The sequence below is a fragment of the Amphiprion ocellaris genome, chromosome 23, assembly GCF_022539595.1.
Source record: "Amphiprion ocellaris isolate individual 3 ecotype Okinawa chromosome 23, ASM2253959v1, whole genome shotgun sequence".
NCBI classification, from domain to species: domain Eukaryota; kingdom Metazoa; phylum Chordata; class Actinopteri; family Pomacentridae; genus Amphiprion; species Amphiprion ocellaris.
Window position 1 is genome coordinate 24,792,766 of NC_072788.1, and position 17,747 is coordinate 24,810,512.

At 39.5% G+C, this 17,747-nt stretch overlaps 2 protein-coding genes across 3 annotated transcripts; both read left to right on the forward strand.

Moving 5' to 3' along the window:
* The first annotated feature begins 931 nt into the window (after positions 1 to 931).
* On the forward strand, positions 932 to 3,408 carry LOC118470574 (macrophage mannose receptor 1-like). The gene is made up of 6 exons (XM_055008042.1): positions 932 to 953; positions 1,145 to 1,183; positions 1,986 to 2,369; positions 2,656 to 3,003; positions 3,094 to 3,191; positions 3,304 to 3,408. The coding sequence occupies exons 1-6, from the start codon at positions 932 to 934 to the stop codon at positions 3,406 to 3,408; spliced, it is 996 nt and encodes a 331-aa protein (XP_054864017.1).
* Positions 3,409 to 6,812: 3,404 nt separating this feature from the next.
* LOC111571213 (prelamin-A/C-like) lies at positions 6,813 to 17,448 on the forward strand. Of its 2 annotated transcripts, none has more exons than XM_055007513.1 (14): positions 6,813 to 7,282; positions 7,726 to 7,949; positions 9,187 to 9,258; positions 9,789 to 9,883; positions 10,070 to 10,411; positions 12,366 to 12,479; positions 12,631 to 12,665; positions 13,397 to 13,480; positions 14,396 to 14,512; positions 14,817 to 14,885; positions 15,401 to 15,484; positions 16,322 to 16,402; positions 16,667 to 16,774; positions 16,895 to 17,448. In XM_055007513.1, exons 3-14 carry the CDS (start codon positions 9,251 to 9,253, stop codon positions 17,030 to 17,032), a joined length of 1,275 nt encoding a protein of 424 aa, XP_054863488.1. In that variant the 5' UTR covers positions 6,813 to 7,282; positions 7,726 to 7,949; positions 9,187 to 9,250; the 3' UTR covers positions 17,033 to 17,448. The 2 variants fall into 2 exon arrangements, with proteins under 2 accessions (XP_054863488.1, XP_054863489.1); XM_055007514.1 differs by having other exon boundaries at positions 7,731 to 7,949.
* The last annotated feature ends 299 nt before the right edge of the window (positions 17,449 to 17,747 follow it).

Genomic DNA, 17,747 nt, shown 5'->3' on the forward strand with positions numbered 1-17,747 from the left:
TATTTAAATGTGCTCTGTGAAGAAAGACGACATAATGTGGAACATTTTCATTACCACCACTAGTTGCTGTTGTTGGCCTCCAAGTCCTCTCCTACAATCGCCTGGTAAATCTGTGAGAATCCATCTCACTGACTTCAGTTCAGTATTCAATACCATCATCTCCTGGTCATAAAAAAGCTCCAACACCTCAATGTCACCACCTATTTAAAAGACAGACTACAGGATGTGTTCTCACCTCTTTCCTCTACATCCTGTACACTAATGTACATGGACCGATGATTGAACACATCTACTGGGCACTGGCCCATTACAATGTACATCGCAGAATGAGACAGACAACAAGCAGTCAGATGGAATGGACAAATATGTCCACAAAGAGACACAATGTCAACAAATAGAAGCAAAATGACCAAAATCTGACACAAAACGACAAGAATTAAATACAAATGGTCACATATAAGTGTGAAAAAAATGAACAAAATTGCATGGAAATCACCATAAAAGGATGTAAAACGTCTATAAAGAGACACAATATGATGCCAAACTTCAGGAAGATGCAGCTGGAGACACAAGACATAAATCATATCTTGCTCCTCTGTGGAATGGGTAGGGAGACTTTTACCCATAAATCAGGGCACGTTGTTTAATAATCCATACATGCATCATCCTTAGATAAGAAGCTATTTCTTTAACAAATAACTAAATACCATGACATGGGGCAGGTGGATCTCATTACTGCTGTCAGCAGAAGAGATACTCATTGCTTTGCAAATCAAGGGAGTAAAATTTGTTTTAAGAGCAAGAAGCAAGTCCAAGACAAATGAGAAGAGGGAGGAAAGAGGAAACAAGAAGGCATCACTGCAACTGTAATCTGAGCAATCGTTAAAATTCTGAGATTTAGATAAAGAGACAAGAAGTGGAGAGTTTGGAGATGTCACCAGCCTGCAGACCAGGTAAGAAATATGTTTAAAAACATGAGAAAAGCAGAAGACAATGGATTTTAGTCTCTTCAGTGCATACAATAGGCCAGCAGATCAGACCCAGATATTATTTTTCTTGCAAATTAAGAAACAAACAACATCTTGTCTAACTTCAGAATGCCTGCATGTATTGACATGTTCTGATGAATGTGTTTTATCCTCAGGTGTTAATGAGGCCTTGCTGTGCATCGTCCTTTTATCAGGTCAGTTTGCATGTGAATGAGTCATGGTAAAAGTTGTTCTGCTACACACAAAAATATGTTTAAAAATGGTGGAATGTTTTAACTTTTAACAGCTGCAAAAAACTGTGAAAATAACTGCAAATGTTTGTAAAATAATTATATTTTTGGAGCATTTAAATACAATGAAACTGTAATTCTGTCATCACACACTGTGACAAAACAAATTCTCATTTGTAAAACATCAGATTTTTGACATCATTCTTTCCATGGACTTTTCAAGCAACTGTTGGATTTCTAACATGTTGCGTGAAGAATCTGTCTCCTACCAACCCGATCATTTTACTAACTTTAACCATGTGATACATCGAAATATAGACAATTTTAAGAAGACTCTAAAAAGAAAATGTGAATGAATGCATGTTTCTAGCAATCAAACATTTCAGGAGAATGAAATGGTGTAATAAAGAGAGCAAACCTCAAACGTGGATGATGGAAATATGGCACGTTTGTTTCATATATGAGCATTTTCAGTCCACAGCAGTCATTGGTGTCCAACCTGTGGGTGTGTTTGATCCACATCTGTCTCATTTTTGCTTTTATGTGATACTTATGTGATCATTTGACTTGTTGACATCAGAACAATGACAGTTCTGACCTTCACAAACAAGTCATTTTAACCTAAAGTCAAAGGTTAAAGTGCTTATTTTATCCAAAACAACAAACCTTAAACCTTAATGTGAATGACTTGTTTGCTGCAGCACAGAGAAACAGTCACTGCTACAAATTGTCATGTTGTTCAGGGTGATAAATGTGTCTTTTTCAGGGCTCTGTTCATGCCTTCATCAATACCAATTCATTGATGAACTGAAGACTTGGGGTGAAGCCCAACAGCACTGCAGAGAAAAGTTCACTGACCTGGCTACTGTGGACAACATGGAAGACGTGGCTCAACTGATTGCAGCTGCTGGCAGTGGCTACAGTGGAAGAGTATGGATTGGTCTGTATGACAAATCTAGGAGCTGGACGTGGTCGATGAGAGATGATGGCTACTATGGAACCAACAATGAGCCCTATATCAGGTGGAAAGCTGGTCAACCAGATAATGGCAGAGCAAAGTGGAAGCTATGCAGCACTGTATATGGAGGTGAACTGTATGATACGTCATGCTCCTTCCGTCGCCCTTTTGTCTGCTATGACAATTCAAACAGTGAGTAAAACGTTACTTGCTTTGGTTTCTGTGATCCAATAACTTGTGGTGCATTTTCCAGATTGTGGTATAATTATTCCTTCAAGTGTGTGTTCAGGCCCCAAAACAGGAAATGAACGGCAGCTTTGACTGTTTTTTTTGTCTTGCAAAGATGTAACTCAGATGTGAAGATCTGAAACTTTTCTTAATTTCATTTCATGCATATTGGACTTTTTAAAACTGTTGATCAGAATAAATTGCTTTAGTGTCCAAATTAATCTGACTGAACTTTCAAAATTCTTGCCAGCTTCTTCTCCTCCAAGATACGTCTATAAGTCCTGGAGGAACCTGACGTGGGAAGAAGCTCAGAGCTACTGCAGGAAGTTCCACACAGACCTGGCCTCCACGAGGAATGCAGAAGAGAAGACACGGGTCCAGCAGGCTGTAACAGGAAATGTGTTTGCTTTTGTTGGCCTGTACAGAAGAACCTGGCCCTCTTGGTCTGATGGCACAGAGCAAGAATTCAAAAACTGGCTGACAGGACGCCCATTAGCTAACGCTGGAGACTGTGCTACCAGTTTGATCGGTGCTGCTGATGCTGGAAAGTGGGTTGAAGATCATTGTGACCAAAAACTTCCTTTCATGTGTCACTATGGTGAGTTGTCTTCAAACAAACTCACACTGACTGTGTTCCACTGACACTCAAGTCTCTTTTTCATTGAATCTGTATTTCCATTTTGTCCAGAAAAACAGCAGCAGCTTTGGATCAAGCTGAAGGCTCTGAAATCCACAATGGACCTGAATGACCCTGCTGTGATGGAGGCCATCCTGAAACTGGTCAGTGTGAGACGAGATAGTTTCATGTTAACATTTAAATTTAAGGGGACATAAATCTGTAAGAACAACAACAACAAAAGAAAAATCTTTTCTTTCTGCTAATGAACTTGTTTTTCAGCTGGAGAAGAAGATGAAAGAGAAAGGGATCAAAGCAGGTTTCAAACTTAGATGGATCAAGAAGCCTGACAACACCATCTTCCAGGAAGAGAAGGATGAACTGTAAACTGGATTTACAGGATATCTTTCCATTTGTTTTACTTTGAAGGTTTATGTTTTAGGTTGACATGTTAGAGGCAACTAATAAATATCAAACTGTCATGTGAGACATTTAGTGTTTAGAAGTAGAGCAGAGTAAATTGTTCATTAAACTGTACAAATATCTTATTCATCCTGTTGCTGTGTTGATAAATGAATCGTAGGACAGATTTACAGGTGATTTTATGCAACATACATGTAAAAATCTACACTTTTAAACTCTGAAAACTTTCTCATGTGAAAATGTTGTAATGAACTGCAGAGACATCAGCATCTCCCTGTAAAGCTGGATTCATTTATATAGAATGTTGTTGGATATTTCAGAGTGATGTGTGATGTATTAGGATTTAATATTGCAGCTTTGTAAGAAAATCTCTGAGGTCATGAGAGTCGTGAAGGAAAAATGACTCTTTCCCCTTTCTGAGGTCATAATGGCCTTTAGACAGACTTTAGACACTGCAGGAGGTCAGATATTGTCTATTGTGATGTGACTAAGCAGACTAGTTGTCTCCATGTTGGTCTGTAATCTAAACCTGATCTTCTACCAACTACAATCTAAACCCAAAGATCAGAGAGAATCCTCAGAACTGATGCTGGCATTGCTTGCATGAACTGCTGCTCTGTTGGTGTCACTTCTCCTGATATCAGGAAACTTTACTCACAACCTAAATCATCTAAGTCTCCAGTGTGTCTCTGGATCTGCCTCCACTTCACTGACCTTCCACAACAAGAACCAAGTGAATATTCTTCATTGTGTGGTTTTTAAATTACAGATTTGTAGCTGACTTGTATCTGTTCTTTATGTCAAAACTATATTTGCAACTGTAATCATCGTAATGATTTGTGTTCATTATACTGGTTTTGTTTTCAATACATTTTTCTGAGAAATACAAAAATTATCACCAGCTGTATCCTTTTAAATTCAAATGTGGCTTTTCAGTTTAATCTGAATCTTTATCTAAATATCCAGTCATACATTAAACCCACAACTCTTTCTCAACCTTCTTCTGAACCAGCTGAGCTGCTACATGATGTCATGTTCCCTCCCTCCTCTGTGCTACACCTGGATCAGCAGACAGTCCTGGCTGATTGAATCCAGCTGCTCTCTCACTGCAGCTGGGTTCAATCAGTGATCAGCAGCATTTAAAGCTGGACTCCCGCCACCAGTTGCTGCTGGATCATTGTTCCTGCTGGTTCTCCACCAGCCGCTCTGCCTCAGCTCCGGGTCCAGCCTGGCCTGTTCCCGGAGCTTCCCCCCTCTGTCCCTGCCTCGGCCCCGCCACTGATCCCTGCTGTCGTCCCGCTGCATGCTAGCTGCTCCGTCCGTCTCCACTGCATACGAGCAGCTCCGTCTCCACTGCATACTAGCAGCTCCGTCCGTCTCCACTGCATGCTAGCAGCTCCGTCTCCGCTGAATGCTAGCTGCTCTGTCTCCACTGCATGCTAGCAGCTCCGTCCGTCTCCACTGCATGCTAGCAGCTCCGTCTCCGCTGAATGCTAGCTGCTCTGTCTCCACTGCATGCTAGCAGCTCCGTCCGTCTCCACTGCATGCTAGCAGCTCCGTCTCCGCTGCATGCTAGCAGCTCCGTCCGTCTCCGCTGCATGCTAGCAGCTCCGTCTCCACTGCATGCTAGCAGTTCCGTCCGTCTCCACTGCATACTAGCTGCTCTGTCTCCGCTGCATGCTAGCAGCTCCGTCCGTCTCCACTGCATGCTAGCAGCTCCGTCCGTCTCCACTGCATGCTAGCAGCTCTGTCCGTCTCCACTGCATGCTAGCTGCTCCGTCCGTCTCCACTGCATGCTAGCAGCTCCGTCCGTCTCCACTGCATGCTAGCAGCTCCGTCCGTCTCCACTGCATGCTAGCAGCTCCGTCTGTCTCCACTGCATACTAGCAGCTCCGTCTCCACTGCATGCTAGCTGCTCTGTCTCCACTGCATGCTAGCTGCTCCATCCGTCTCCACTGCATGCTAGCAGGTCCGTCCGTCTCCACTGCATGCTAGCAGCTCCGTCTCCACTGCATGCTAGCAGTTCCGTCCGTCTCCACTGCATACTAGCTGCTCTGTCTCCGCTGCATGCTAGCAGCTCCGTCCGTCTCCACTGCATGCTAGCTGTTCCGTCCGTCTCCACTGCATGCTAGCAGCTCCGTCCGTCTCCACTGCATGCTAGCAGCTCCGTCCGTCTCCACTGCATGCTAGCAGCTCCGTCCGTCTCCACTGCATGCTCGGAGCTCCGTCCATCTCCACTGCATACTAGCAGCTCCGTCTCCACTGCATGCCAGCTGCTCTGTCTCCACTGCATGCCAGCTGCTCCGTCCGTCTCCACTGCATGCTAGCAGGTCCGTCCGTCTCCACTGCATGCCAGCTGCTCTGTCTCCACTGCATGCTAGCTGCTCCGTCCGTCTCCACTGCATGCTAGCAGGTCCGTCCGTCTCCACTGCATGCTAGCAGCTCCGTCTCCACTGCATGCTAGCAGTTCCGTCCGTCTCCACTGCATACTAGCAGCTCCGTCTCCACTGCATGCTAGCTGCTCTGTCTCCACTGCATGCTAGCTGCTCCGTCTGTCTCCACTGCTTGCTAGCAGGTCCGTCCGTCTCCACTGCATGCTAGCAGCTCCGTCTCCACTGCATGCTAGCAGTTCCGTCCGTCTCCACTGCATACTAGCTGCTCTGTCTCCGCTGCATGCTAGCAGCTCCGTCCGTCTCCACTGCATGCTAGCAGCTCCGTCCGTCTCCACTGCATGCTAGCTGTTCCGTCCGTCTCCACTGCATGCTAGCAGCTCCGTCCGTCTCCACTGCATGCTAGCAGCTCCGTCCGTCTCCACTGCATGCTAGCAGCTCCGTCCGTCTCCACTGCATGCTAGCAGCTCCGTCCGTCTCCACTGCATGCTAGCAGCTCCGTCCGTCTCCACTGCATGCTAGGAGCTCCGTCCGTCTCCACTGCATGCTAGCAGCTCCGTCTGTCTCCACTGCATACTAGCAGCTCCGTCTCCACTGCATGCTAGCTGCTCTGTCTCCACTGCATGCTAGCTGCTCCGTCCGTCTCCACTGCATGCTAGCAGGTCCGTCCGTCTCCACTGCATGCTAGCAGCTCTGTCTCCACTGCATGCTAGCAGTTCCGTCCGTCTCCACTGCATACTAGCTGCTCTGTCTCCGCTGCATGCTAGCAGCTCTGTCCGTCTCCACTGCATGCTAGCTGTTCCGTCCGTCTCCACTGCATGCTAGCAGCTCTGTCCGTCTCCACTGCATGCTAGCAGCTCTGTCCGTCTCCACTGCATGCTAGCAGCTCCGTCCGTCTCCACTGCATGCTAGCAGCTCCGTCCGTCTCCACTGCATGCTAGCAGCTCCATCCTACGCTGCCGCCAGACTGCCGGCTCCATCCTGTTTTCCTGACAGGTCAAGGAAGGACATAGATTCAGTTTGTCTTGAAACAAAACTGTCCAGGTTTGTGGAGAACCTCGATGTAGACACTAATGAGGTGGAGGAGATCAGAGACTTAATGAAGAAGGTGTTGATTTATGAAAATGAATTAGATAGATGGATAGATGGATAGATACTTTATTAATCATTTGACACAAACTATGTTCAAACTCCATCCTCTAGCACTTATTTTGTTCACCAGTTAAGCTGGATGTTTAAAACAACCTCTCAGTGAAATGTCAGCTCAGATTTCAGTGATTTATTAACATCATGTTAAACATGTCTGTGGAGCAGTAAGGAACAGACACAATTATGTGTGTGCGACCGCTGGAAGCGTCATTTTATTCTACCACTAACATGACAGTAACTTCAGTGGTGATGAACTTACTGGTCCTGGAACCTGAGTGCCACCTACTGTTACGAAAACGGTATGACAGCAATAATTTTGACGCTATATAATTTAAGAAAACAACCGACAAAACAGCTCTATAACAACTTATTATTGTGTTTTGTTTTGTTTTTTTAAAGGGGTGTGTCAGATTTTGTATTTTATTTTTAATAGAGGCTTTTCTCCTCATCCACTACATCTGTATATTAGTTTTTGTTTAGTTTTACTCCTCTTAACAAAGAACTTGGTTGTACTTCTTAGAGTCTAACAAATATAATTTATTTCAATGCATAATGATGATATAGTCATTGTTTAGTTCAACTGAAAACAAAACACATGAACAACCACACTGTTTTCTGAACTTTCATTGCTTCCATGGGATTGAAACGGTGTCCGTGCTTCAGTCGTGCTCCTGAGAGGTTGCTATGGCTACAGTTGTCCACCAGATGTCACTAAAGCCTTGAAGCTTTGAATCTTTTTCAGCACAGTTGTATGGAAAACCTCAGCGCTTCCAGAGGCGTCACCTGCCATCACTAAAAGGAAATGACGTCAGAAAATTATCACCTGTCAGAGTCGTGGCAGCCATCTTGTCCTGCAGCTTAAACAGGAATCAGGCCTCAGCAGCTGCTCTCTTATTGGTCCATGAGCAGGCGGGCTCTCAAACCTGATTGGACAACAGATGTGTGATGAAATTCAACGGAATCAAGGTGAGTCCAGAAGGAAGCACAATTGTTTTGTTCAGTTTGGATGTTCAGGGTTGATGACTGAGTGTGGATTTATGAATTAAGGCTTTGTGGTTTTAAGAATTTGAAGAAAATTCAGTTTATTTGCTGTTAACTCTGCCAATAAGAGTAGAGCGCTGACCTGATTGGTCAGATTGAAATGAGAAAGCTGCTCTTTATATGAATCTAAATATAAAAAACCAGCTGCTGTAAATACTTCAACCCTCTAGATCAGTGTTCCATGAATCATCAATTAAATATTAGTTATAATACAGAATCAATGTATATCTAGGTGTCAGCATGTATGTTCTGGGTGTAATTTAATTTAAACCATCCAGCAATGCTTTATATAGCTTTAATCAAATGGGATTCAGTGCATTTTATACACGAGTTTGCTTTTTAAAAAAGCAATGATGCATAAGTCAAATAAAAGTAAAACCAGAATTTAGATCCACGTTTATGCAAGATTCTGCAGAGCTGAATTTTTAAATGCTGTCTGCAGTTTAGCCAAAGACTTTCTGAATATTTCACTGTTGGTTGCAGCTGGTTCAGTCATGGAGAATCAGATGTGCAGCATTTTTTATTATTTAAAAAAGAAAAAAAGGCTCTTGTGCAAAATACTTATCATTGTTGATTTTTTAAATGAGACGTGGAATAAAGTGATTTTGATTAAATATCGTTCTGATCTTGAATTTGGTTACTTTACCTGTCAGAGTCGCTTTGAACAACTTCAAATTTCACAGTTTTTTTTTCTGTGTTTACAGTTTCTGGTTAATAAATGTTGTGATGATTTTTAACAGATAACATTCCTTTCAAACCTGTCAGCAGGTTTTGGGGCTCAGAGGGTTGATAAATGTAATAATAGCTTTAGTACAGAAGGATGTAATGTCTCTGTTCTTTTCTCAACACATCTTGGTTTACATACATGAGATTTCAGTCATGATATGATGAGAATTCATCTGAGGACAAACCCTTCTCCAACATGTTGAACTACTATATTTAGAAGCGTTTTTTTGGTTTTGTCTCGGCCTGAAAACAACAAAATATTCAAAAGTAGTGACATTCTGCATCATTTAATGAACTGTGATAGCTTGTGTTATCTTTAAATTGTCACAGCAGGCGGTAAACCTGACAGAGTTTCTGTTTTTATAAGTTCATACTTCACCTGATCTGACCTGTTGATCTAGTGATCTGACAATAAAACAAATCATGTCATTAATAGGGTGGATCCAAGTTAGAAAAACTCTTGTCTGACTGGTTTCAGAGACGAGGAAACGGTTGCAGCCATGACACGGCTAGGTCGACTACATTTCACTTTAAATTACATCTTACTGCAAAGCTTTTTATAGCTTTAATCAAAGGGAAATCATCACTTTCTTAGATATACAAGTTGTTGTCATTTCACACAATGTTGTGTTAAAAAACAGCAACTTTAACCCTAAACCTGACATTTTACTTTTTTAATGTTGAATTTATTGCATTTAAATAGATGTTCTTTTAGAATATCAACAGTTCCAAAAGCTATCCAACTAAAACTTACAGTAAACTTACATTCTGATATTATATAACACACCTTTAAGAGCATTGATCGATATGAAATAAGAATAAAAATAAGGTAATTTAAATGTGACATCACTGGTCATGAACTCAGATTCTACAATTAGTGTCTTCAAGATCTGGAAAGTTCAAGTGTTTTATCTGATCCAGATGTTGGAGATCTTTGATGATCTAGAATCTGATTGGTGGATGACTTATGTTGCTCATATGTACAATGATATGTCCAATCAGTATGTTCTCAGTACATTTAACATGTGATTTATTTCAGTTTTCAGAACTTCATGATGCTTCGTCTAAACCATGGATTCAGCTCGGTTCCTTCACAGCTTTAGTTTTCCTTCTTCTAACACCAAACTGTTCAGGTAACCGACACACACCATCAAAATGTACATTTAAATACAAAGATGATTAAATATGGAATCTGCTCAGTAACAAATGGATACTAGTTGCCTTTTTGTTGATGGAACATATTTTAGAACATTCGTCTATAAGATGTTTCCTCACGTCTCCCTTTCAAAGCTGTAAAATTCCAACCTGCTTTCCTCCAGGTCTTTCGCAGGTGGTTGATCCATCTCAGCAGGTCCTGGCAACGGTTGGTGGTGACGTTCTTTTGTCGTGTCGACTGGAACCTGCCGTGGATGCTTCAGCAATGTCCATAGAGTGGTCCAGAGAAGATCTAGACCCTTCGTATGTCTATGTGTGGTGGGATAAAGAGGAACTGGAAAGTTCCAAACATCCTGCTTATAAAGGAAGAACGTCATTGTTATTTAGTGAACTGAAGTTTGGAGACGTTTCACTGAAACTCTCCAAAGTGAAACTGTCTGATAAAGGAAAATACAGATGCTTCATTCCTGCACTGGGTCAAGGAGCTACTGTTGAACTGGTTGTTGGTGAGTTAATACTGAAAATTCAAGACTCAGATAATTGGGGTTTGTCAGGTTTTCTAAACATATTTCTGTGTATGATTAGAATAAAGACTGTAGGAATGAGTCACTGCTCCAGTTTTAGGGTTTGTTTATGAGTGCAGGTCAGACGGAGTGAGAGATTTTACAGTCAGTTAACTGGTTTATCCACATTCCAGCAGTTGTTTCTCAGGTTGGTTGTTTCTTTCTAATCCACGTCATCATCTCTGTGGAGGTGGTGTCCATTGTTTTGATCAGATCAAATAAAACAGAACTCGCATCGCTGAAACTCCTCCTCTGCAGGAAAATGGTACAAAGGCATCACAGCACCAGCATTTTACAATCCAAAATTACTTGATAGCACCAGAAGTTTCACATGTGCCATTTGTCAATGATAAAATAGGTTTTTGTGAATTTCAAAATAATTATTTTGGTTAATTCAGATTTCCTTCAGACTAGATTCTCTACATATGTAGTTTACAGATTCATACAGTCATCTTAGAAGATGTACTGTTTTCTCTTTCTCATCAATCTACGCTTACTGGAAACACATTTTCACCTTTTTGGTATAAATATTTTATAGTTTCAAACACTCAAGTCTCTCATTTACAAAATAATTCTGACTCTGTTGTGGCTCCAGATTGCAGTCAGTTTTAAATCATCCTTCAGATGAATCTAGAACTTGACTGGACTCTACTGTGGAAAACTGAACTGACTGGACATAGTTTAAGTTGAAGGAAGTTTCTGTTGTTGATCAAACCATGCTGAGGTAAAGATCAGAGAAGAGGATATAAACCATTTCTGAATAGTTTCCAGGAGCCTGGAGGCCTCAATAACTGAAAACTAGCAGGATTCTGGATGGCGTTAGCTGTTCAACCAAACTGATAAAATGAGAAAGTTCTGTTCAAGGAAGCCAACAATCACTTTAACAGAGTTTATCCAAGAAGCCTTGAAACTTTAACAAGCACGTTTTCGACATTTATTTCATTGCTTTAATGTTCATATGTTGGATGAGGCAGGATTCAGCAACCAGGTAACTCAAATTGAGGAAACCTTCAAACATGTTCAAAAACGTATTTTAAACCAAACCGTTAAAATTTCCTCAACCTAAGCAAACAGTTTTGGTGTGTAAAGTCAACCAAGCTTCTAATTAGTAGGTTTTGTTGTGAAAGTGATATTTTCCTGAACCTGAGTAGTTTTGGTGCCTAAATCTAATCAAACTAGTGAACATTACAAATAAGTCCAAGCACAATAGTCCCACGTGGGATGTAAACTCAGTTTCCATGTTGAAAGTCCTGCTGTTGACCTTTACTCCCCTCATACTTCTTCAAGCAACCCAGTCTCCACAACATTACATTCCTTTACAACTAAACTGTATTCTAAATAAAGTTTTTTCAATGTAATTTCTGACCTGTAATGTTAAAGGAGGAAAAGGCGACCAGAAAGTCCAAGTTAAGAGGTAAGACTGGTAAATGGAGGCATAAAAGAGCTTTAAAGACTTTTGTCAAAAAAACCATAGTCCATGTTCCAACTTACGGTTTGGCCTAACTTTTTGATGCAGTTTTGGAAAAGAAATCAACAGCTATGAAGTTAAATGTTTAAAAATTATCACACTTCATCAGATAATTTTTACGTACTAGAAACTTGGTTTAGTTTAATCATCAAATCTACTTGTTCAGGGTTTGGGAGAAAAATCGTGGTTTGGTTTTAAATGCATATGACTGATTGACTGAAAAGAAGAACAAATGAAGCATTAAAATACATGACAAAGAGATGTTAATTAGTGATACATGACAAACAAATGTAATTTGGCAGAATAAGTTCCCCTCAGCCAGAGCAGACAGACATGGATTCATGTTCCAGGTAGTTTGTTTTCAACTTGACAAAATCTGCAGTTCAGTTGATATTAAATGCCTCATTATTTCATGTTTTATCATTTCAGGTGATTTCTTTATGTCCCAGTCCAGTTACATCTCCATCATGGTTGGTTTGGCTGCTGCCATCATCCTGTTAATTCTAGCAGTTGTTCTTTTTGTTCGTACAGGAAGACAAAAAAGTAAGTCAAGTTAAGATAAAACTCTTGACCTTTACAATGTATTGATGCTTTAATGGAAACTGTGATATGAGAGGTTTCATTTTATTATATACCACAGTCTAGATTATTGTTCTTTCTATCTTTAAACACTGATGATTTTATTTCCTCAAAGGGAAAATGAAGACTTTGGAAAGGACAGTTAAACGAGTAAGTACAGAAACAGAAGTTTCACTGCTGGTAGATGAAGAAATACACCAAGATCAGGTGATTGCAGAAAGTAAAGTCAAGTTTGATGTAAACAAACAATTATGGAATAAAGGAAGAAGGTTTGTTTCTCTAAAGCAGATCAGACGTCAGTATTCAAGCTCTGACAGGAAGACAAGTAAAGAATCTGGACAGTGGAGAAGAAAAAACAGATGGAGTTTATCAATGAACAGAGAAAGTGGTTCAATACAGAAACAGAAAGAACAGCTTCAGCAAACTTCAGTGGAGATAAAAGAAAGTTTCTATTAAATAGAAACTCACAGGTTTCTATTTAATAACGACATATTTGTTGTAACCAAAGAGTGTGAACCTGAACAGATGATCAGTAACTAAAGAGCAGGAGTCAAAGAAGCAGGAAAAAGAAGTTAATGGTTGAATGTAAAGAAACAGCAGCTTCTGGATGAAAAACACAAGATGGAGACTGAACTGTAGATTCTGGAGGAAAAGCTGGAAACTAACAAGTTTAACTCATTATCTCAAATTAAATTTCATTTAGTTGAGTTTGTAGATCAGGATGTCTTCTGTTATTGTCTCTTTAGTTTTATTTTGTTCTGTCTATTGAGGATCTTCTTCTCCATCCTTTGTTCTGTCATTGAACCACAGTGTTATAAAACAGTAAATCAATGAACATTTCTCACATCTGGAACTTCTTCATGTCTGTTTTCACTCCTTAGAAGAAGAAAGAATATGATGATATCAAGAATCAGCTCCAACAGGAGAAACAGAAAAATGAGACCCTGAACAGTCGTCTGATGAAGGTAAATCTCACCATCATCATCTTTTTTAATCAAATAACTGACATGTCCACTGAACTCTGTCTCACCATGATGTAATGTTGATAAAATAAATGAAATGAAATTAACTTTGAACAGAAACAATGATTTTCTAAATATCCACTTTAAATTTGAGCATAAATCAATGAGTGAAGGTCAGTAAAAGGAAGTAAAGGTTGGAAACATTGTGGTGTCACTTCCACTGCAGAAACATCCATCATTCTGAAAGCAACAATTATCTTCCTAAACCACTAAACTACATTCTCATTTTTCACACAAATCTATTTTCTCACTAGAATTCTCAGACTGTGACGTTGTAGGAAAAGTTTAGAGTTTGAAAGAACCACAAAGTTTCCTGAAGAAGACATAAAACAGAAACAGGACTTTCATCCAGGAGACCAGGATTCATGTTCCATGTGGAACCTTTATTCTGACACTTTGGTTTCAGTTTCATTCACTGCTTGGTTAAATTTCTGCAACCAGAACTATGCAGTTAGAAAAACACCATGATTTGGGTTAAAATATGAACCTTTGAAAACATGTTTGAAGACTTTCCTCCATTTTCTCTGTTACCAGGTTGACAAGAAATAAAAGAAAAGATGTTGATTAGAAACGTATTAGTGAGAATCAAACATGTAGTTTAGTTAAATATGAACATCATTGTTGAGAGACAGAGTTACCTGAATTAAAATAAGGTGATAAAGTGAATGTTCCAAGCAGCTGGTTCAGAGGAGAACTTACTCACCATCTAAACCTCCAGAAACAGAGATTTAAGCAGAACTCAACTATGTTCCATGAACATGCTTTTAATGAGTCTCCAACCAATCAGAAGTCACACATTGATGTCATGTACAGATGTGTTCAGATTAATATACTGGTTTGTGTCTCTCTTGTCTCCAGGTCCAGGGTGAGAAGGAGAAGCTGATGGAGACCAAGGAAAGCTTGTTGGATGAGAAGCTGAGGTTGATGGAGACTGAGAGAAAACTGAAGACAGTGATCCAGAACATGAACAAGGAGGTTAATATTTTCTCTCAAATCATTGATCTGCTCTCATCTCTTCTCTTTTCATATAATACTGGTCTGTTGTTGAGACCAAAACAACTTCAAATATCCATAAGAACAAGACAACAAACAGATGTTTTCAGATTCAGCTTCAGTTCCACTGTGATCTCTAATTCTGATTTTATTTTTCATGTTTGGTGAAAAAGATGAAACTAGTTCCCAGACAAAGTGGAACAAGTTTTAAACCAGTTCCTTCTAAGGTGAACATTCTTCTTTAAAATCAGAATCTAAAACAGAGCATGTGTTTCTTCATTTGCAGCTGGATGGAATGAACTTTGGTACCAACTCTGATCCTACTGGGAGTGATGTGAAGAATCAACTGGAAGAGGTGATTCCACCATCAGAACCTTTTTCAATCACATGACTGATGTTTCTACTGAACTGACTGTAATGTAAAGTTCTAGCAGGAAAGTTAACTAGTTCACTGTTTATCAGATCAATGAAACGTTATTAACTTTCTACAGAATCAGATCAAAATGTCAGATTCATGGAAACTATTAACACTGAAACTGACTGGTGTCTATGAACTGAGTTAAATTTCAGCATAAATCTAAATGATCTTGAACACAGAATAAACTTCAACAGTCCAGTTTTGTTCACTGTTACTTTCTGCTATAAAGAAACATCAACATCCATCAGTCTGAAAGTCAAATAATGTGACAAACACACAGAAGAAGTCACCATGTAAACCTCCAGAAACAGAGATTTAAGCAGAACTCAATTATGTTCCATGAACATGCTTTTAATGAGTCTCCAACCAATCAGAAGAAGGAATCTTTCCAGAAATCATGTCATGTGTATCTGTGCTTCAATACAGAAATTCTCTTTTTATTCTGTCTCCAGTTAGAGAAGCTCCAGGATGAGAAGCAGAAGTGGATGGAGACTGTTGGAAACCTGAAGACAGAACTCCAGAACATGAACCAGGAGGTTTATCTGCTGTCATCTCTCTTCTGTCTCTTTTCAGATCAAACTGACTTGTTGTTGGGAACAAGACAACTTCAAATATCCAGAAAAACTCATTTAAATGTTTAATAACTGAGACTGAAGTCAAGTTTGACTGCAGCAAAGTTTAATGTGATCACATTCCTCTTGTGTTAATGTGTTACTGACCAGCCAGGTTTAATGTTCATATAAATATCAGACTATTATAAGACTATTAGACGTTTAATCTGAACTAAACCTTTTGAATGACCAGAAGTTTAGTCACATCTTCCAATGAATTAGAAACAAGAAATCAGTTAATTCTTGTGAGTTCATTGATTCAATGACATGAACTTGATCGTCCAGTGAGAGAAGATTTGAGAAACTCTTCATTTATTGATACTTTTTAAGGAAATGTTTCTGTTGCATCAGATCCTTTTGAGGAATCCCACTTTGAGTTCTTCACTTTTCAGTTTAGGTTCACGTTCTGAACCCCAGAAGCTGCTGGTGGGTTTTAAATACATGTTATTAAAAAATAATAATACATTTTTAGCTAGAAGCTGTAAAATCCAGAAAGAACCTTCAAGTTTTCCAGTTTCCAACAGTCCTTGAACTATCCATGTGTCACATCCAATCTGTCAGAAAAATGATCCAAATCTGAGCTTAAAATTCAGATTTAATCAGAATCATTTCATTCCACATTTCATTTAAACTTAAAACCATTTGCTTTCACCAGAATCTGTAAAAAAAATAAATAAATCTGGGCTGCGTTGCAAAACCATGAAACAATGATTGACTTCCTGCCTCCACACCTGAATAACTGACCTGTGTGTTGTTTCTCAGCTGAAGCTGGCAGGACCCATAACTGTAGAAGAAGTCAATGAAGAGGGCTGCTTCATCCGTCTGAAGAACATTTCCTCTGAGGTAATGATGTTTACATACAGATGAACCTTCTGAATACTGTGTAAACATGTACAGTAAGTTTTATATCTATATGATGATCAAGTATATCCACAGATATTCTAAATGGTCCATTAAATAACAGCTAATGCTGTTAACATCAGAGTGCATTTTGTCTTGTAGGTCAACATGTAAAGAGGTCATAATTTGATTTGTGGACACTATGAATGTAACACACTGGAGATTATTTAGTTTTTCTACCTTTGGTGTCTAATTTTCCTCCTGCAGGAGATAAAACTGGGAGGCTGGGAGTTAAAACTACAGATTAATGACAGAGAAAAAGCCATGTGCACATTTAAGGAGTCAGTAAAACTTCAGGCTGGAGAGATTCTTTCTGTGAGTCTGAACTTTTCACTTTATGTTATATTTTCACTGTTTTTTTCTAATTTTACTTCTGTCTTTCCCATAATTATTGTGTTTTTAGATCTGTGACTGTTGCATTTACTACATTTACAGATATGCCGCCCAGGCTTTTACACGACACGTCCTGATGATGTTAATCTGGAGTGGTCAGAACTAAACAAGTGGAGGCCTGAAGACAAACTGCAGATCAACATCATCAGCAACAATGGAGAGACCTTCACACTGCTGTAATGTGAATGAATGTGAAAATGTTTTTTTCTTTCTGCATTAATCAAAGTGAGCCTTTGTTTTATTTAATAAAGATCAAATTGAACACTATTTTTCTGCATTTTTATTTTCTTGTATTTTCAAAATCTTGTTTTCAAATGTCCATTTTGTATTTTTATCTCATTAAATTCATGTTCAGTTCTGTGGGAAAACTTATGAAGTTTGTTGTTTTAGTAAAGTTGTAATGAACAGAAGATAAAACAAGAAAAGACCAGAAATATGTACAACATTTAAACAATCAGAACAAAATGTCTTCTACAGGTTAAAGTCAGTTTTTAGTTTTACCTCTTTTTGCTGTTCTTCAGATTTCATGTGTCGACTGTCTTCAGGTTTTCTTCAGTAATCTTGTATTTTATTAAATAAATCTTTCACTGAACAGAGTTCTTCTTTTGAACTGTTTTTATTTTGTTTCTCTAATGACCTGCAACCATTTTACTAACAAATATTTCATTCTAAGTCAGTGATTCCAGCAGCTAGAGGCAGAAAAGAGCTTCTGCTGGAAGTTAAGTCCATTTGTTTGACGTCTGTTTGTCTTCATCACATTCAACTGTGTTGTGCTCATCTGACAGATCATAAAACACAGTGGTAGGTTCTGATAAAACAGCATCATAAAGCTCCAATCAGGTTAAAAACTGCATTATATGAGCTGCGTAGCGTGAAGACTTGGACGTCCAACTGA

Bases quoted from the DNA above. Each gene is read 5' to 3' on its own strand.
- LOC111571213 (XM_055007513.1), top strand. The intron at 10,412-12,365 runs GTGAGTTAATAC...TTATCATTTCAG, and splicing joins TACTGTTGAACTGGTTGTTG to GTGATTTCTTTATGTCCCAG. The intron at 12,480-12,630 runs GTAAGTCAAGTT...ATTTCCTCAAAG, and splicing joins TCGTACAGGAAGACAAAAAA to GGAAAATGAAGACTTTGGAA.
- LOC118470574 (XM_055008042.1), top strand. From the start codon at position 932: ATGTCACCAGCCTGCAGACCAG. The intron at 954-1,144 runs GTAAGAAATATG...TTTTATCCTCAG, and splicing joins GTCACCAGCCTGCAGACCAG to GTGTTAATGAGGCCTTGCTG. The intron at 2,370-2,655 runs GTGAGTAAAACG...AATTCTTGCCAG, and splicing joins CTGCTATGACAATTCAAACA to CTTCTTCTCCTCCAAGATAC.